Source organism: Phocoena phocoena, chromosome 17, assembly GCF_963924675.1.
Source record: "Phocoena phocoena chromosome 17, mPhoPho1.1, whole genome shotgun sequence".
Classification (NCBI taxonomy): Eukaryota; Metazoa; Chordata; class Mammalia; order Artiodactyla; family Phocoenidae; genus Phocoena; species Phocoena phocoena.
Window position 1 is genome coordinate 77,539,548 of NC_089235.1, and position 19,928 is coordinate 77,559,475.

At 54.8% G+C, this 19,928-nt stretch overlaps 1 protein-coding gene across 5 annotated transcripts in view; it reads right to left on the reverse strand.

Annotated features, from left to right (window-relative positions):
* Nucleotides 1-19,928, reverse strand: part of TRAPPC9 (trafficking protein particle complex subunit 9) — a 514,113-nt gene that overhangs the window by 104,399 nt on the left and 389,786 nt on the right. For all 5 annotated transcript variants that reach the window (XM_065895753.1, XM_065895755.1, XM_065895754.1 and 2 more), the window contains 2 exons: nucleotides 18,269-18,422; nucleotides 5,528-5,618 (listed from right to left, as the gene is read on the reverse strand). In XM_065895753.1, the coding sequence (XP_065751825.1) occupies nucleotides 5,528-5,618; nucleotides 18,269-18,422 (245 nt within the window). The remainder of the gene's footprint in view (nucleotides 1-5,527; nucleotides 5,619-18,268; nucleotides 18,423-19,928) is intronic.

Genomic DNA, 19,928 nt, shown 5'->3' on the forward strand with positions numbered 1-19,928 from the left:
GGGAAGTGCTCCCCAAATGCAGCTATTCTTTTGGGAAAGATTATCACAATAAAGCAGGCTCCCAAACATGCTTTAAAAACTAGAATGCTTGGGACCAAATAGAAGAATGGGGGGCAGGGTCGAGCGGGTGGTGGGAGGGGAGAGGAGAGAGGAGAGGTGCTGCAGAAGGGCAGGAACAGGCTCTGGGGCGCCGGGGGGCCCAGCACAGCCGAGGCTCTCGGGGCTCCAGACAGACAGCGGTGCCTGCCTTCAGTGGCTGCGAGGAGGGGGAGGGCAGCTCACAGAACACGCCTGGCACGGAGGGGCCCAGGGCAGGGCTGCTACCCAACAACGAAAGGGCAGGAGGGGACTGGCTGGTCCCACAGGGTCATTCCCTGGCGGGGGATCATGGCCTGGGGCTTTTTCTTTGTATGGGTTTTTGTGTTGTTGTTGTTTTGTTTTTAGTTATTTCTGAGATACACATTTTAAAGTAATAACTAGAATTATGACTTATAACATTATACCAGAACATATATTTAGAAATTTCATGTAACATCTGAAACATTTATATTAACATATTTCCATACAAATAACCCAAAGAAAGTTTAGTATTAGTTGTTTTGTTTGCTTGTTTGTTTGTTTACACAGCAGGTTCTTATTAGTCATCCATTTTGTACACATCAGTGTCTACACGTCAATCCCAATCTCCCAGTTCAGCACACCAGCACCCACCCTGCCACTTACCCGCCTTGGTGTCCATACGTTTTATATGGGCTTTTTGTTTTCAGCTTTTTTCCTTCCTTTTTTATATCCTGTATAAATTATTTTTCCTTTTTTTTAAATCAATTTACATACATATATATATATATTTGGCAAAGGTGCCAAAGGGACAGTGACTCAGCCCCTTGGCTTCCCTGCACCCATTGCCAGGCCAGCTGGGCCTCAGACCAGATGGCCATTCACCACAGCTGGGCCTCAGGGAGGGGTCCTCAGACCAGGCTGACCAGCCGCTGGGACTCACCAAAACCACCCGATTCACCTGGCCCAGCAGACCCAGCCTGGACCGTGGGCCTGAGTGCTAACCCTGGCCCGGGAGCAGCTGTCTGGAGACGTAGCCTGTGGGGGAGAAATCCACAGCCCAGCGCCATTGCTAAGCTCCCTGGGAAGGAGGCGGGTGTCCATGGGCAGCTCACCTGCCAGGGAGGCCTGCGCCACACGTATCCAAGATACAAGTATTGCCATCGGTCCTCACGAATCTCACGCTAGAAACAAACTAACCGTCTCCCCCACCAAGGCCTCCATGTCACCCAGTTTGATGACATGACATCTTGCAGGAGTTGGGCCGCGTCTCCCCGCAGAGTCCCAGGAGGGCGGGATGCAGCCCGACCTCAGGCTCAGGACAGTCTGGCTGCCTGGCGCGCCGGGATCCAGACTCCAGAACGGAGCTGGCAGAGTGCAGAAGGGGCCACTGAGGTAGACGGAGCAACGTGCAGACGTGATGAACCCATAGCGCCTTCCAGGTGGTTCTGTCCCCAGGGAGGCCCGTGAGCTCCGCTGGTGCCGCGGGCTGTGTGCCCCATCCCAAGCACAGTGCCGGCTCCTTTGAGACTGAGCAGGTGGTCAGTGTGGGGGTCCAGGGCTGCCTCTGGCCTCCGCTTCCAGGACACCCGCCAAGCTCCCACCTGGCAAGCACACCAGGCTACATGGGGATGGTCTGCTGACCGACCTGGGCCCCCTGCCTGCATCAGACCAGGAGTGTCTGGAAGGCCGGGATCAAGTCTAACTTGCCTCTGTGTCCCCAGCACCTGGGACAGTGCCTGGTGCAGATGGACAAATCCATCAATCCAAGAACCTACGTATTCCACATAACTTGAAGCAACAAAAACCCCGTGAGTCTGTTTCCTAATTTGTAAAAGGGGGACAGTAATCATGACCTCAAGACTTGTGCGGCTCGGACGAGCCACACGGAGGGTTTGGCGTCATGCTCCCCAAATGTGAGGGTGGATCACTCTCCGAGGCAGGGCAGTGGGTGACCTCACACAAGGCATCACGTGGCCGCTGCTTCCCTGACAGGCGTTACCCTCGTGCCTACAAGTGCTGCCCACACATCACAGCTCGGCCCTGGACCTGGGGGTTTGCTCGGTGATGATCTGGAGGCTGTGCACTGAAAGCATCCCCTCCAAGAGGTAGCCAACACCTGACTGGTATTCACTGACTGTGGATGAAGGACAGGACAGACCGGGCACCACGAAGCTATGAAGAGGAAAGCTTCAGCTGTCAGCTGAAGAAGGGAGAAGGGGCACAGCCGTGGGACAATCAAATCATCATGGGAAACGGCTTAGCCCATTAGTCACCGCCACCCAGTATCCACGGAAACGACTGGAACTGGCCCTCGAAGCAGGCCGTCAGGAAGCCCACTGGGCTCTGCCACCCTCCCAGCCTCGTCTTCCCACCCGGAGGTGCAGCCTCCCCAGCTCGCAGTTTTGCTCCCGGATGGACAGAGACAGGAGGCAGCCGACGCGGGGTCCCGTCCCAGGCCCCTCCCCCCCTGCCGCGGCTCTGTCCTGTCCGGTCCTGCCTTGCCTTGGGATGCTCCACAGAAAGAACGCATGCAGTCCTGGATCCACCCCAGAATCTAGCTTCCTTTCCTCCTCGACCACCACACAGCATCAGTCCTGGTGGTCCCCACCGCCCCAGGCCCACATCCCCGCTGAGAGGGAAGGAACGTGCTCTCGCAAGGTCACAGGCATCTCTTCAAACCTTCGCCCAGGATTTGGGGCCCTCAGCATCTCCAGTTTACAAATAAGAAACCCAGGCCCAGAGAACTTGCTGACTCGTCCACAGAAGTTGCCCCAAGAGGAAGCGGCAGACAGGACTGAGACCCGTGGTGGGTTTGTGCCACCCACAGGTCTGCCTGTGGCACGTGACGCAATCACCATCACGAAGCAAACCTGACGGCTGTGCTCTCTGCCACCACTCCATGGACTATTAACAATTCCAGGGTATCCTTGCTGAGGGAACGACCCCAAAACACAGAGAAAGCTCTATGTACAGCCAAGGCAAGTAACTTACATAACAACAAACACCTCCAGAAAACAGAAACAGCCGAACACCAGAGCAAGTACTAAGTTATCTTGTATCCATTTGATGAAATTACGGTGAGGACTTAAACAGCATGTGTTAAGACGTGTTTATAACATGGGAAATACTTATGTTTGGTCAAGTATAAAAAAGGACACAGAAGTATGATCATCTCTATGAACAAAATTTAAGTTGGGGGACAGGAAAAAGACTTAGAAATGCACACAAATGAAGTAGAGACTGTTTTGGGGGGGGGGTGGGAAAAAGGTAATTTTTCTCTATCCAACTTTTCTGATTTCCCCTGGCTTTCTACAGTGAGAATATATTGCTTTCATGAAGTGAGCTAGTGGAAAGGTCAAGAGTCCAGGGTGTGGAAAGCTGCCTTTGAAGAACCAGGAGGACAGCCCAAGTTATGGGGTGAGGAGCTGGTGGCTCCAAGATGTTGGCTCCACTGCAGAGGGGACAGTGAGGGTGGGAGGTGACGTGTGCTGAGGCCAGGGATGAAGACCCCACCCCACGCACGGTGGGCTGGGGAGGCCAGCCTGGGGCAGGAGGGAAGCAGACGAAACTCACCGCCTTCCCTCACGGGCCATTACCCTGGAACTGCATTCACAAGAGGGTGAGAAAGTCACCCCAGAAACCCAGGCTCCCACAATGCCCATGTCATGATCAATGACCAAGAGTCACATAGTCACTTGACAAAACAGCTCAAGAGCCTTAAATGTGTGCACGTCTTTTGACTTGATAACACTAAAGCTAGGAAACTGATCTAAGTCAGGAAAGTCTACAGAAGATGTTCCTTGGAAGCAGCCAGATATGGTAAGAGTTAAATTAATCATGACACTCTGAACAGGAAAATACTACGCACTGTTTCTGGAGACCGTGGATGCCTCGAGGACAGGAACTGGGCTGCCGGGGATGCTGCTGGGAGCCCGAAAGCGCAGCCCCGAGCTGCCTGGCACCGCGGACACTGCCAGTGAGACCTCCTGGCAGAAACGCCTTTCAGGTCCTGGTATTACTGTTTAAAACGTCATGCATCTCCTCCAGGATAAAATCTTTTAATACTTGCATTATTTGCCAACACACTGGTATGCATGTGACACATGACAAGGAAAACACCTGCGAGGAGACCAGTGCAAATCCAGCAAGGGCCTCTGACCTCTCCCAATGTACCCTCCCCACCCCCAATCTCTGGAATGAGTCAGACCCTCCAGGGCTCACTCCCAGACTGCCGAGGCCTTGGGGAACTTCTTCTGACTGACATGATGCCTTAATACAAGTTTTGCGTCACTGTGTTTCCTCGGGCTGGTTGGGGCTGGGAGTCTGATCCTCCTCAGCTACCACATACGGTGGAAGTAGCTGGCTGAGCCCGGGTCATTAAGAGCCAACACATTCCAAACTAGGAAAGCGAGGGACACCCCCAGAGGTGCAAGCAGTGACACATTCCGCAGAAACACCGCCCGCCTCCTTCCACTCGGGCTGCACCAGCGAGGCGGGCGGCTTCCACGGAAGGAGCCCCCGGTGCAGCAGTCCACTCACAGCTGCCGTGTCAGCGCCCCTCACAGGACTCCCGACAACCTTCACGGGCGGGAGTAGGGAGCCCGGCAGAGTGGGCAGCCCCCGGGCAGCGCGAGGGGCTCTCACAAACTGAAGGGGAAGTGCGGGAACGCCAGGAGGAAGGCCTGTTCTCTTCAGACCCCTGGGATAATTTTCCTGTGTCTCCAGCATGCCAAAGGGGGAGGTCAAGCTAATTCATTAAGCGGATGAAATACCAGATACTAATTTACAATGGTTTCTGGGGTAAAGAGAAGAAGGTACACGTACAAGATTGTTTGCATCTGACCCAACATAGATTACATGATGGAATCATTTCCAGAGGATAATAAAGACTCCCACTTCAACAAAAATTCTACATTTAGTTTGTTTCTCAACAAAATTGTTTCACCGCTATTTAGGAAGGCGGAGACTGGGGTGAGAGTTCCAGGTGCAACGGGCAGCGAACGTTCAAATGCCTTTTTCGAAGTGCCACCTCAGGGCGATCGCTCACGGGCTGAGCGCCAGGCTGAGTTAGGGTGTTTACCAAACAAACTCTGTCAGAGCTAGTCCAGGAGAGACGAGCTAACCGCAGCCTCGCTCCCGCCCACCACCCTGATCACGGGAGATGCAGAAACATCTGCAGAAGACACGCCCATGCGGACACCAGGTGCCCCCACGGAGGACGGCAGACTCCGCAGCAAATGGACCCCGAGGGCACCTCCACGTCACGGCCACACCTGTGCTCAGAGGGCAGCGAGCCCGTTCACGAGGCTGTGCCCGGGCAGAGCTCGGTAGACACGCAGAGGCCGGCGCGGCGGTGAGTTTCCCTCCTCCCACCGCTCTCTGTGACGTCCCACACACCGCCAAGCGCGAGAGCCTGCGCATTCTGAGAAAAGGAGCGCGGGCCCCCGAGGTGACGAGCGGTACTCACCCCACAGGAGAGGGGCCAGCTGCAGATGCTCCAGGACCAGCTGGCTCAGGAGTCCTTCCACACTCGCCTCACCTGTGCGCTTCAGAGAGGGGTGAGCCGCGTTAAGGAAAACTCCGCTGCCTCCGAGTCCCGGGCCAGGGGGAGAAGTTCTAGAAGTTTCTCCACAGACTCCCAGACGGGAAACCTCCCACGGCAGGTGACCGTCCCCCTGCTCTCCAGGGATGGTCTAACCAACCACAAGATATCACCTGAGTGTGTGGGAAACAGGTACGTAAATGTGGCAAGGGCCTCTCCCCCCCCCACCCCGCCCCCCGCCACCCCCCCCCGCCCCCCCCCCGGCCCAGATCTGGTAAATTGAGCTGTTACGTGAAGAAGGGAAATCCACTGGGATAATTTCAATCCAACAGCTATTCTTGCTGGGGGAAATAAAGAAGAGGGAAGGTTGTTTTTCCTAAAAAGGATGCAAACTGTGGCTTACTGTTCAATACAACCAAGTGCGTCTCTCTACACGTGTCGGTTTCATGCCAGTTTCACGTCTGCCCTGTTATACATCTTGATGTAATTACACATATTATTACAAACGGACTCAGGCGAGTTCATAATCGAGGAAGTCATAGGGCCTCTCAGCAAGTATCGGTGGATGAAGAAATTAGGTTTAGAAATGCAGGAAACAGACGTCTCCAAGGTGCTAATGTTAAACAGCCAGTGTGGTCCTCAGAGAGAGATCTGTAAGCCTCTCTCCCTTTTCCTACATAAATTAAAGCCCCAGTACTTAGGTTGCAATCAAAAGGGAAGAATGTCATTCCTGACATTCTCTAGTGACTGAGGAAGTGGGGGAAAATCCCATTACTTTCTTCCATTAGCAAGTTATTGCATTCAACAAACACAGAGTGTGTCTGAAACAAGACAGGCATGGTGAGAAGCACTGAGGACACTGAAATGACTGGACGTGAACCTTGAACTTGAGAGGCTCACATTCCAACAAAGATGACAATATAGGAACAGACCATTGCGCTTGCCCAGCCTGAGGACAGCCGGGTCGGGATAAAGCCACACAGGCAGAGTAGAACGGGCTGGGGCAGGGAGCGAGGGGTGCCGAGGCCCCGAGGGAATGAAGACCAGAGCTCCCGGGTCCCTCCTGCCAGAGAGGGACAGCCCAGCCCTCAAACAGCCCAGCCGAGCATCCACGGAAAGCTGTTCAGACAAGAGGGCTGCCCAGGAGAGCCAGCTGGCCGCACGCGGCAACGGGCCTCAGACCAGGGCACAGGCCAAGCCGCTGGCGTCCAGGATGCTCAGGAGCACCGCCCACCTGCCTCTCCAGCCCCGGGTCCTGCTTTGGCTGCCTTGGCCCCGTTTCAATTCTTCCAAAACACAGCGTGCTCTCTCAGAACTCCATACCCTCCACCTTCCGCGCTCTTTGCCTGGAAATGCTTTTCCCTGCCCTCTCTCCTCCTCACTGTACTCATGCTTTACCCCTTACCGCAGACCTCACCTCCTCCAGGAAGGCCTCTCTGAACTGCCTCTGCTCCGAAGGCTCTCGGCAGCCCCTCGGCAGCCCTCGCCAGATGTGTGTGTCTTCCATCGTCTGGCTTCACCACTCGCCTGTCCGCTGGGCGAGGGCAGAGCCCTCATTCTGGGGCCTGGAACAGTGTCTGGATCATCGTGGCCACTCCATGAACACTGTCTGATGACTAAATGAATGCTGGCATGAGTCAACATCCCAGGTAAGTGGTGCAGGGGCCACATCTGTGTGTGTGTGTGTTTCTTTCTGTTTTCTTTCCTGACTCTCTCTGGGGGGTATTTTCACTTGTATGAAATTAAGACTTCAGAATATGGCATATTACTCCCTCTTGTTAAAAAAAAAAAAAAAATCACGCCAGGCTTTTGAGGCTGATCGCACCCCGGTGCTTGAAGAACAGAAAGAGTGCCTAACAAACGTGGCCAGGATGAGGAGCCTGTGAGATGATTAGCGAGAAGAGCAAGTTAGCATGTGAGTAATTACAAAGTCGCCAACGGCACTGGGGCTTTGGAGACCATTCCAATAGCATATTTCCGTATTCGGACATGAGCCATAAAATTATACAGCTGAGCTAGTAAAGCTAATTACCTGCACGCACCTCCCCTCCCCTTCAGCCCCGTGAGCCACCAAAGCAGCCTTGTGTCTGAGCCTGGGCACAGGAATGCAAGCCTGGCTGGCCAGTCAGCTACGCAGATGCTCTATCGGCCACTTTCAGAGCCCAGGTTACAGTTACAGTGAGGGCAGTGGACATGGCAGCCGCTTCTCTTTCCTGAACACATGGACTCTGGCGGTGGGGGCAAGAGGTCGACAGAGAACGATGACGAGGACAATAATTCCTATCATCATTTCTGCTAGAAGGAGTATTTCCAAAGCGAGTCCCATGAGAGAGGCTGTGTGCTAAGTGTTTAACATGTATCTTCTCAATTTAATACTATTTTCAAATTGAGTATGTGGTGGGTTTAAAATAGGGACTGTTACTTCCATTGCAGAGATTTTTAAGACTCAGGCCCGTGGGGATAACAAGAAAGCAGACACGGCTAGGAAGTGGCAGGATTGAGGCCGTCTGACCCTGGAGCCCACACTGCAGCCCACACTTTCAGACACTTTACTATGAACACAGTATCGATTCCTCACAATAAACCTGGAAGCCAGGACCCGTGATCCCCACCGGACAAACGAGGATCCTCTGTGCACAGGGCCGGGGCCCGGCCAGGACCCCAGCACTGCCAGGGGCAGAGTCACCGCCCGCTCCCAGCATGGCGCGTGGTGGCCAGCCTCTTTCCTCCAGCCCTGAGGGAGGCCCACGGGGAGCTCTCCGTGGTGCTGAAGTACCTGTCTCCCCGCTTCAAGCCCTTCCTAGTCACCTGGGACGCAGCAATTAAGTTTCCAGGTCAGCCGATGGGTTCTTGCCCCCAAGATATACTCCTGTCCCTTAGGAGGGCAGGGGTGGTGACACTGCAGCAGGGGGAATGTAGACCACTGTGGGTGCCAACCAGGCTTTGCAAGTCTCCTAGCCACACCCTCAAGTAATGATCATCAACAACCCCTGTGCGCCTGGAACGTAAGAAAACTCAAGTGCCCAGCTCAGTGCATCCAACTCACATTCGTCCTGCCTCTGGAGCCTCCCACAGGCAGCTTCTGGCTCCCCGCAAGGAGCCACGCATCCCTCTCACAGCGCCCTCTGCGCCTGCCACTTCCTGCCTCAGAGCCACGGCTGAGCTCCCTGGAGCCACCACACTTCACTCACGCCTCTCAGAGGTGGCGAGCCTCGCACTGCGGGCTGGCCCTTGCTCACTGCCATCCCCGACTCAAACCTGCCGGGCTGACGAGCGGGCAGCTCTGCCGTCACGACTGCTTGGCCGCTTATTTTTGCAAACCAGTAAGAAAGACTTCAGAGGGCTGCTTGTGGCTCCAAACCCAGGAGAGTAAGGGACGCTGCCCCTGGTCAGTGGCACTGCGCCTGGCACACAGTAGGTGCTCCATCAATGCTCAGTGCTTCTCACTGAGCACCTACTTACCTAAGGGGCATCTCACACAGCGCTCACAGCAACCTCAGGTTGAGGAAACCCCTTCGGGGATGTTAAGCCACACAGCCAGGGAGGGAGGATCCAATTTAGCCCTTCAGCTCCAGGTGCAGAGCTCCTCCCTGCCAGGGGGTGGGCCTGGATTCACATCAGGGTATCAATACCTACAGCGTGGGCTGTGGTAGCTGCCGGGGACGAGAAGACCCACCAGGTGAGATCCTTCCTACTTTTAAGAAGCCCAGCCTATTGTGCAAGGATGAGCCCTTAGTATTATTAGTCACCCATCATTGTTAATTACATTTAATTAATCAATATTTGTGCAGAGCTTTTTTGTTTACAAATGTTTTCATGCACATTGTCTCAGTTAATCTTCTACGAGTCTTGGGAACCATGGATATTTGCTTCCAAATCTTAAAAACAACGCCAGATGCTAGGAAAATGCAGCAAGTTAATAAAATACCTTCCCTTTCATTTCCTGCTAGCCCGTTAGCGGTGAAATATTCAGTCATGCACTGCAATCAAAGGACCGTTTAAAACCACGGAGCAGTTTTTGAGACCCCGCCTGTGTGTATGGGACTGAAGTTTACCAGGACCCAGCCTGATGCTCTAGAAGAAGCGACTGTTCAGTCAGCTCTTCCCTCGGGGAACATGCAGCCTGGCGGGCGGCAGGCCTGGGTCCTCCCACAGGGGAGTGCAGCACCGCGCTCTGAACACCGGCTGTTGTAAGTGGTCTACTGCTGATGTAGATGTTCCTGAACGGGCCCCCAGGTGAGCGTTCCGGAGTGGGGAGCTCGTTGAGGAGCAGGCCTGCACCTTGGCACCACCCCCGCCAGGAAGATGGGTCGTCTGCGCCCCATGTGCCAGCTCTGGAGTGACAACCCCAGGTGCAGGGACTTAGCCCAGCCCCACTTCAGCTCAAATCAATTAGCAAATTGTCACAACTAGAAATTACGCTAATGGAAAGGCTGCTTTAGGTGATTAATGAGCCTCTTTCCCATGACTCTGTCCTCCGATTTGCTTCATGAACTTTAAGAATGCTGATGCTGGGCTGTTCTCATCCCAGCAGGGCCGCCAGTGTCTGGGCTCAGCTCCCTGGACAGCGCCACGAACTGCCGGGGAGAGTCTGCACGCGGTTCGGGGCTGCAGGTCTTGCGGGGAGAGAACAGTCGAGTCAGAGGATGGAGGGCAGGCAAAATGGAGAGAGCCCTGCGGGGTAGGTGTGCCAATCAGCAGCATGCCCGAGGAACACTACGTCTCTTTGGCTTCATCTGAAAAATGGGGATAACTTGAAGGCCCTGGCAGAGACCAGATGCTCTTCTGCTCTTTTGCCCAACACAGAGCTAATAAGAGCACAGACTCTGAAGCCAGGCAGCTGGATGACAGCCCAAGCTCTGCCACTTACTAGCTGGGTGACCTGGAACAAGTTAGGTAAACTCACAGGCCCTCAGGTTTCTCATCTGTGGACTGTGGATAAAAACTACTTCACAGGGTTTTTGTCAAAACTGAGTAAATCTAGGTAAATTGCTCAGAACAGTGCTGGCATCTAGTAAGTGCCATAAGGTGTTAGCTGTTACTTAAGCTCTGTAATTTTATGATTCTATTATATAAGATACACATGCTCACAATAATTGTCATGCCAAAAGTGCACAGAATGTGTAAAAGCCCAGCGTGCGCCCAATCACATGAGCACGCTGCACGTTGACTCGTGTGCGTGTACACTCTCTCTCTCTCTCTCTCTCTCTCTCACACACACACAGATTTGGAACTTTGCTTTGCATACTAGGGAAAAGTCCTTCCCCACTCTCGTGAGCCGGTGAAACCCGAAATCTATGCTCTCTGTGAGCCAAACCCTGATTCCATTCAGAGTAACTTCAAGGTATACATATTTGGATTCGGGGGAGTCAAGAATCAAATATGTGTCCCTCCCACCTCACTCCCTCCGTCCCCTGAAGGCTAAAGGGCCAGGGCAGCTTTACATCCTCGAGGGTCGGGAGCAACGCTTCTCTTGGGCTGGCACGGCTTCCCCACTATGAGGATTGAAGGCCTAACCGAGTGATTACCCACAGCCATAAACATTCACTCCCTAAAGACAAATACAAGACGCAACCCTGCATGTTACTGAAGATGATCAAGGAATCAGCTGTACCGATAAAGGGAGCTACTTGTATTAAAATTCATTTAGATAGAACTCTCTCTCCTAACATGACTATCAGAAAAACCTAGTGCACTGTTTTAAAGGAGTCTTATCTAAAAATACTTAATTTCTCTCAGGGAATGAGAAGACAGAGCTCCATCAGAAGCATCTGTGAGAGTTAGCCAGAAGCCAATTAGAGAGGCTGAGAGGCCATCTCAGGCAATCCGGTGCAAACAGTGAGAGCTCTGCCTCAGTCTATAAAGGGAGGAGGGCTTGGCTATCGGCAACTTCTCCTCACTGGCGGGGATGCGGTCTCAGAAGCTGAGAAGCCAGGTGTGGCCGTATGCCAGGTGGCCTGTCCTGGTGGTGACCAACCAAACTGAGGACGTCGTGCCTAGAGTCTCACAGGGTGGACCCCAAGTACAGACTGATGACAGACGTCACAGCCGCTGCTGCGCTTCTGGGATTTATAGAGGGCCACTGGTGTCTGTGAGGCCAGACACGCCACCATCAGCGGCACGGCCCGGGCCAGCCCTGGGAAGGCAGCCCCTCGGGGGCGCAGCCGTGCTCTCAAGAGAACGACCACACTCCCCTTCCCAGTTATTAAGGACTCTGCCCTCTGCGTCCCCCGAAGACATTCCCGCCCCCGCTCTGGGCTGCTGAGTCGTGGGCACCTAAGGCCCACTGTACCCCTGGGGTCCTTGAGCCTCTGCCTCACCCTCAAAGCAGCCAGATGGTTACAAACGATCTCCAGACGGAAGGCGGGAGACGCGTGCTTACCAGACCAGACCACCTGGCAGAGACTCAGCCCAGATGGTCCGGGCCGCCAGCCTCGTGGGGATCAGCTGAGCTGGGCATCCAGTCCCCGTCGGGAAACCTACATGGGGTTGGATTCTAGCAGGTCAGCACTCAGCAAACCCTGAAATGCTCTCTGAAGAGAGATTTGCAACAAAAACGAGGGAAGCGAGAAGGGGCGCTGACAAAACAAGCTTGCTCCCAGCGTCTCCCGCATCTGTTTCCACCGCAGACAGCCTGCGCAGGGCTGCCCCCTGGAAATGGAGACGGGCTTCCACTCAGACGAATCTTGCTGGTTGCAAACTCCCTTCCTACGTTCATCACAGCACTCAGCGTAGTGCAACCAAGCGGGTGACCATCGGCTGCATCAATCAGATGGAAACCACTGAGTCACCAAAAGGTTTCAGTAGCTACATGGAAGGATTCCAGGCAGCACCGGGGCGGGGAAGAGAGCACGAGCTTGGGCTCCGTCGGGCAGAGTCCACACCCCATCTTGCTCACCGCAGTGTCCCCGGCGCTGGGCGCAAACCGCAGCACATCATAGGTCATCAGGAAATAGCCGCTGACACCACCTGACCTCAAGAACAGCACAGCCTGGCAAGGGAGACAGTCCTGGGAAGAAAACAAACTTTCCTGTGCTCTGTAAGCAGTATTCCAAACAAGAGTTAAGCACTGAGAATTGCAGGACCCCAGAGGAGGGGCAGTTCCAGCCGGGCCAGATGGCAGAGGGGGCAGAGTGGGCTCCGTGGAAGATGGAACATGTGAGGCCAACCATAAAGGACGGCCCACACCTGCTCCAATGCTGATGCCTGTTCCTCCGTCTCTCAATTACCGTGGAAAGTGAAAACAGATATGGTCAGCTTCCATACGTCCCCAAACCAGACGCTCTGGGTGATTGTCAGAAATGCCAACCCAGCCCCTTTCAGGCAGGCCCCAGCAGAGGTGGAGGTGAGGACGCCAGGGGACAGTCGTGGGGGAGGTCTGGCCCAGCGTCCCTTGTCCAGGAGAAGCCTCACCTGAGGCCGGGTCACCTGAGCAGCGCCGAGTCTTCCAGCAGGAAGCGTGTCCCCTGTACTGACACACCCTAGGGTCAGGGGCCGTGACGGCACCACGAGGGTGAGGCCTCACTTCAGGTTGACTTCAGTCAACAGGAAAATAACACGCGTTCTGGGATCCTGGCTCTCCAGCTCCCGGCACCATCTCAGGTGAGTTACTTAATTTCCAAAATTTACTTATTTACTTCTTTTTTTTTTTTTTTTAGGTTAGGTCATACAGTTTTTTTTTTTTTTTAAACATCTTTTTTGGGGTATAATTGCTTTACAATGGTGTGTTAGTTTCTGCTTTATAACAACTTATTTACTTCTTAAAAAGGGGTAGGTATTACCTGTTTTGTAGGTTTGAGGGAAAGTGCTAATATCCTGTCTGGCACCTGGTACGGGATCAGAAGGGCAGATACAATTGTTAGAACTGACCCTAACGGCAACCCGGACCAGGGGTCATCACGGTGCTGAACAGATGGAGACACGGGCCTGACAGGTCACCACCTCCCTGCTGGACGCAGGAGACAGCAGAGCCAGACCTTCGGAGCCAGGGCTCCGGCCCCCAACGATGCAGCATCTTTGGTCCCAGCCCAAAGGCAAATGCAGACGGTCACTGGGTCACGTGCGGGGGCTACTACCTGCTACTGACAGAGTTCCGGGAGAGTTGGCTGTATTAAGGTTTCCGAATTTCAGTAAAAAGGGTCCAACAGTGGCAGCTGGAGGGAAGAAGAAGGTTCAAAGAAGAAGAATGGAAAGCAAGGGCATGTTTATCCGGAAAGCACGGACAGGCCTCTCTATGTAGGCCGCCCCTCCCCGCCCCCAAGAGCCCCTCCGACATCACCCCCAGGCGAGTTCCTCCTGCGAGATGGGAGCGCTCAGGAGGACATTCCCTTTCAAAGTCACCAGGCTGAGGTGGCACAAGGGATAGGCAAGGGAAGAGGGCGGGCTTCAGGACAGGTCTCTGTGAGGAGTCCTTCGTCCTGGGCAGAATAAGGATCGAAGCGCAAGGACAGGAGAGCCCCAGGTGTGACGGGGGCAAGCCTGATGGCGGGGAGGGTGCTGGTCCTGCAGGCGCCACACGACGGGGCTCCTCGTGGTACCGTCACCTCCCCCCACTACACTGGGAGGAACGGGAAACAGAGGGGTTAGGCTGAGACCCAGTGGCTGGCGGGGAGGGGTGAGGCGGGGGAAGAGCGCCTGCCGGTCCCACGTCCAGCTCCGCTGCCCGGCATCCCTTCCCCAGCCCCGCAGACAACACACTAAGTAACTGACACACAGGAGCCGTGCGAGCGGCGGTTTTCATAGCAGTGATGATGATGGAAGTGATAAACAGAAGAGAGACAGGTATCGTAAATCTAGGGGAACAAGCGGTACTCATGAGCTCATTTGGCGGGGCCAGCGTGTAAACCCCACCTCAGAACCAGTGAGCGCCAGGGCTGAAAACACCACTAGGCCCCTGGTGCTCACTGCCCCTGGATGGCCAGGTGCCCTCCACCACCTCCTCCACAGGAGGTCACCCTGTCCCTGCAGAGGTGGGTCTCCTGACCCACCGGGCAGCCTGCGGGGACCCGTGGACTGTGTTGGCTCTCGGCCAGTTACCAGGCTCCTTGTAATAAAGCCTGCCCTTTATTATAAGGGGGGGAGGGGTTACAAGGAGGGGGAGGGACGGACTGGGAGTGTGGGGTTACTAGATGCAAACTGTTACATGCAGAATGAATAGACGACAAGGTCCTACTGTACAGCACAGGGAGCTATATTCAATATCCCGGGGTAAACCATAATGGAAAAGCATATAGAAAAGAATGAATATATGTGTATAACTGGGTCACTGTGCTGTACAGCAGAGATCGGCACGGCATCGTGAACCAACTAGACGCCAATAAAATATAAATTAACAAGTAAAAATAAAAATAAAGCCTGCCCTGCATCTTTCACAGAGTGGCGGGGGAGGTCAGACGAGAGGAGGGACCTGAAAGCACGGTTGGGCTGTACTGGGAGGGACAAATCTTCACGGCCTGCAGGGAGAGCCCTGGAGGTCGATGCTCACAGGCTGCTGCGGGCAGGACCTGAAGGAGGAGGCCACAGAGCCGAACCCTCGTCTTCAGGAAGGGAGGGGAGGAGGGAAGGGGGCAAGGAGGCAGGCAGGGCAGCCCGACTGCTCCGCACAGCCTGAGAGACGCCTGGCCCCTGCTGCCCCAGACTGCATTCTGTACAGCCAGTCACAGGGGACGACTCAGGTCCCCAGTGTGTGTCAGGAATGTGCTTGGAATACTCCAGCCCTGCCGGTCCTTACCGCAGGAAAGCTGTCTCAGCCCTCCCAGGCTGCACCGCGAGTGTCCGTCTCTGCGTCTGCCCCTCCCGCAGACTGGGGGCGTCTCCAGGGCTCAGCCCACGGAAACAACAATACGTACAGGCTGTTAGCCAGGTGCAGAGTAGGTCTGGAGCTCCCGGTGTCCCTGCCACGTATCTGGATGTTGCAGATGTTACCCAGACAGGCGTGCACACACCTACCGCAAGAGCCACAGTTTCCTTTAAAACACGTCTGTCCAGCCTTACGTGCCACATACGGGCCATTTTTATTACTACAGTGGGTGTCAAACTAGGCTCAAATTTTTTATGAAGTCTAAATATTGAGAAAATATTAAAATGCATAATGAAATAATTAGCCAATTCAATCTTTGGTCTTTCCATCTGCTTGAATTTAGATTTACAATAGCAAAAGTCTGCTATCCATCCCATGCCAGATGTCATTACCAGATAGGAGGGGAAGTGGGGAGGGAGGGAATGTCCTTAATGCTAATTCTCTTCACTCAAATTCGCCTTTGGGGACAGTCTTCCAATCCTTAAACTAGGAGACAGGTGTGTCTGGCACATGGTAGGCATTCAATAAGGATTTGCAGCATGAATTATTAATCGAACACAAAACAGGGAAGTCAGCTTCTTGAAAGAATCAAGGCTAAAACGAGAGAAACCCAAAGACATTTTAGTACGTTTTCAATAATAGTTTTCAAAGCACGTTCAGAGTTTTGATGGTGAATATAACCCCGTTAGAAGGCAAGGACTGTGGGCTCAAGCAGGCCGCGGGGTTCAGTGCTGGCTCCTCCCCGTTCTCTGCAGGAACTCAGAGGCAGCTGCATCAGTAAGACGTGGTGAGAAACGCCCTGGGAGCTGTTGAGCGGTGCCGAGGACCATGTGGGACCCCTGGGGGCAGCACCCAGGAAATGACACTTGCAGGTGCTGCCGTGCGCCCTGGCTCCCAGTGAGGCCCAGTCTCCGTGAAACTTGGGGAGGCAGGGCCCCCCAGTCCCAGAATGAGACCCCGCAGAAGGATGAACCCTTCCCACCGGGTGCCCGAGCACAGTGCCCCTCCTCCACGGGTGCCAGCCAGGCCTGCCTGGCTCTGCACGAGGCCCTGCATGAAGCCAAGGCTCCAGGACCCAGCGCGGCTCCACGCAGGAGGTGCGGAGCCTCCGCAACCCAAGGCCCAGAAAGGACCCTCCTGGCTCGTGCCAGGACGTAGACGCCAGGACTGAGCGCTAATGGCCTCCTTTTACGACCGCCCGCCCCCCTGCCCCCCTCCCCACCACAGGATATGAGCACCTTCGCCACGCTCCCCATGGGGCCCTGGACTGGCGGGTAAGCGCTTTGCTGCCAGCCACCCCACCTGGGTGCGTCCTTGGCTGCACCACTTCCTGGCTGGACTCAGGGTGAGTCAGCTCACCCCGCTGAGATCCCGTTTCCCCAGCGGACCGTGAGAGGTGCCGACCAGAGAGGTGTGAACAGTTGACAGAGGTGACGGATGCAGCGAGCCTGGGGCGCGGCGTGGGTGCCGCCTTCCTCCGTGCTATGACACTGCTCACTCGAGCAGCGCCGGCTGACTGGACCCTGACTCTGCTGAGAAGTGGGGTCACCGAGGGAAGGGCACCTCCCGCGGCCCCCCACCTTTTCACTTCTCTCTGTACAGAAGACAAACGCCTAGCTCCACCATGCATGCCAGCCAGGCTCCCTCCGTGAGCCCCTGAGCGCTCTAGTTTATGGCGTCTGGTTCTCAAAGCCTTCCATCTACAGCGCTTTATCTGTCACAAGCTCCTCGGAGACAGGGGTCTTGTCTACCAAGCCCAGATTCACGTTAGCTGGCGCGAAGGAACTTGCCTCAGTCCTGGAAGCTGTGCCTCCTGCAGCCTAAGGTTGATTCCGGAATCCAGGGCGACGAGCCCACACAACAGCCTGTGACTATCCCACTTCCACAGAACCAGTGTGTGAACAAGGTAATCAACAGACATTCCCATCAGAGTTGCCTCTTCCTGGGAGACACCCTGAGCGAGCCATCCTCTCGCACCATGCGAACTGTGGGGCATCTCCCACCCCTGTCCCCTTGATAAACTTCTACTCACCCTTAAAAAGCCCACCGTGGCGACACCCCCTCTGTGAAGCCACCCCTGACTGCCCTACCCCCGGCAGCTTCATTCTCTGAACCTCACAGCGGTTGGCATAACGCTCTGTCCCTGCTCCCCAGCCGTCCGTTTAATCCTCAGATGACGCACACGCTCTTTGGGACCGGGCAACCCCATGAGGCCCTGCCTACGCACTGCAGTCCCTCAGGCAACTTGCCACATACCCAACCCAAAGCAGGCACCGAGTAAAGACTGCTGGAAAAAACACGTAAATAGATAAGTGAACCTGAGTTTTCTCCAGAGTCCCACTCACCCAACTGAGTGTCTACCACGAGCCAGGTACTGATCGGAAACTCAAGGCAGGGCCACTTACTTTATGAAACCGTCTTTTTTAGTGCAGTCCTCCTAACGCCCCCACCCCAGTCTTTTCAAAATGGCATCTGCGTGCCTTGCTGAGCTGTACGGCCTGATTTCAGTTTCCCCAACAATCGTATCCTGTGTCCAGCTGTCAGTATGTGGAACCTCCCGACCCCAAGCCCAGCGCTGATGGGTGGCCGTTAGAACCGGTCACTAACACAGATCTCAACGCTGACAGGAAACACGTGATCCAAGTTAGAGCAGCTCCGGCCCCAAGGAGGCCTTTCCTCATCCTGAACCTTGTACTTCACTCGTGGGGCCCTGGGCGTGGTGGAAGGGTAAGAAAATGCCCACTCTTTGGTCCGTATCTCCCTGCCATGCCGTTTGTGAGTTATCTGTGGCTAGCGCTCAACAACTGACCCCTCTGGGGTCCTCCTCAGGGGTCCGCAGGTCGGGGTGGGCACCGGGAAAAGGATATGATGGTCCAGTGGATGTCCAGCTTGCTGTTGATCTCCAGGCCTCGGGCTTCCTGCCTCTCCTCCTCCAGCTCCTTGGGATTTGCAAACTGCCCCTTCTCCCCAGGGGATTCTGGGAAACTCTCAAAGTTGAACTTGTCCACTTGAATAGCCATTCTAAGAGAAGGGTGAAACAGAGCAGAGAATCAATCAGGAAGGCAATTTCTTCTGTGGGCTGCTGGAGAAACAGCCCCTGCCAGCATGAGACAGGATAATGAATCATCATCGTTAGTAGTTCATAACCGATTCACTCCAAGAAAATGAAATAATTGACTCCCAGGGTAGTACCAGCTTCAGAGCTGGCTCAACACCGTTTAGCACGGAAGACACAGTCAGAATGTCCGACGCCAGAAGGAAATCTGAATTCTGGAGTAGGGTAAGGCAGAGAGGAAGCAAGGGAAAAATCGCAGAGGGGTGGCCTGGCAACCACTTACCCCTGGGCCCCCAAAAGCCAGGGGGAACTACAGCCTCGTCATCAGAGCCCTGCCTGCCGCGCTAAACCTCACCCTTGGCCAGATGGACTTGCTCACACACGCCGTGTGCTCTGCCAGTCGCACAGCTCCCCACCTGCCCACTTCCAGCCCCTGAGCCCAGGACCCTACCCTCCCTTCAGGTCTCGGCACAAGTACAACATCCTCTACAGAGCCTCCCACACTGCTGCTGTGTCCCGCACTCGCAACCTTCTGGCAGTTTCCAGAACACACCAGGCTCTTCCTCCCTTAGTCTTTGTGCCCACAGCTCCCCACATGGGAATGTTCTTCTCCTGACCCTTGGCACAGCTGGAGGCTTTCATCCTTTAGATTTGAGCTTAAGAAAGGCCTTCCCAGCCCACCTCTCCACAGCAGCTTTCCATCGCATCCCTCCCCTCGCCCCACTCTCCACTGCGGCATTCAACCTATTTCTGCAATAGCATTTACCATGAGCTGTAAATATTTACTTTTGGATTTGTTAACTATCAATCCTACCAAAATTCAGCTCCTTGAGGGCAGAGATCCTCTGGTCTTGTTTACCAGTGTTTCCCAGGCCTAGAAAAATGCCTGCCAGGCACACTGTAGTAACCGGTTCAGAGAAGAAATGAACGAGTGAATTAAGATCCTTCCCTGGATCTAGGGGAAGATGACGGAAAAGTAAGACGCGGAGATCACCTTCCTCCCCACAGATACATCAGAAATACATCTACGCGTGGAACAACTCCTACAGAACACCTACTGAACGCTGGCAGAAGACCTCAGACCTCCCAAAAGGCAAGAAACTCCCCACGTACCTGGGAAGGGAAAAAGAAAAAAGAATAAACAGAGACAAAAGGATAGGGACGGGACCCACACCAGTGGGAGGGAGCCGTGAAGGAGGAAAGGTTTCCACACACTAGAAACCCCTTCGCGGGCGGAGACTGCGGGTGGCGGAGGGGGAAGCTTTGGAGCCGTGAAGGAGAGAGCAGCAACAGGGGTGAGGAGGGCAAAGCAGAGAGATTCCCGCACAGAGGATCAGGGCCGGCCGGCACTCACCAGCCCGAGAGGCTTGTCTGCTCCCCCGCCGGGGCGGGCGGGGCTGGGAGCTGAGGCTCGGGCTTCGGTCGGAGCGCAGGGAGAGGACTGGGGTTGGCGGCGTGAACACAGCCTGCAG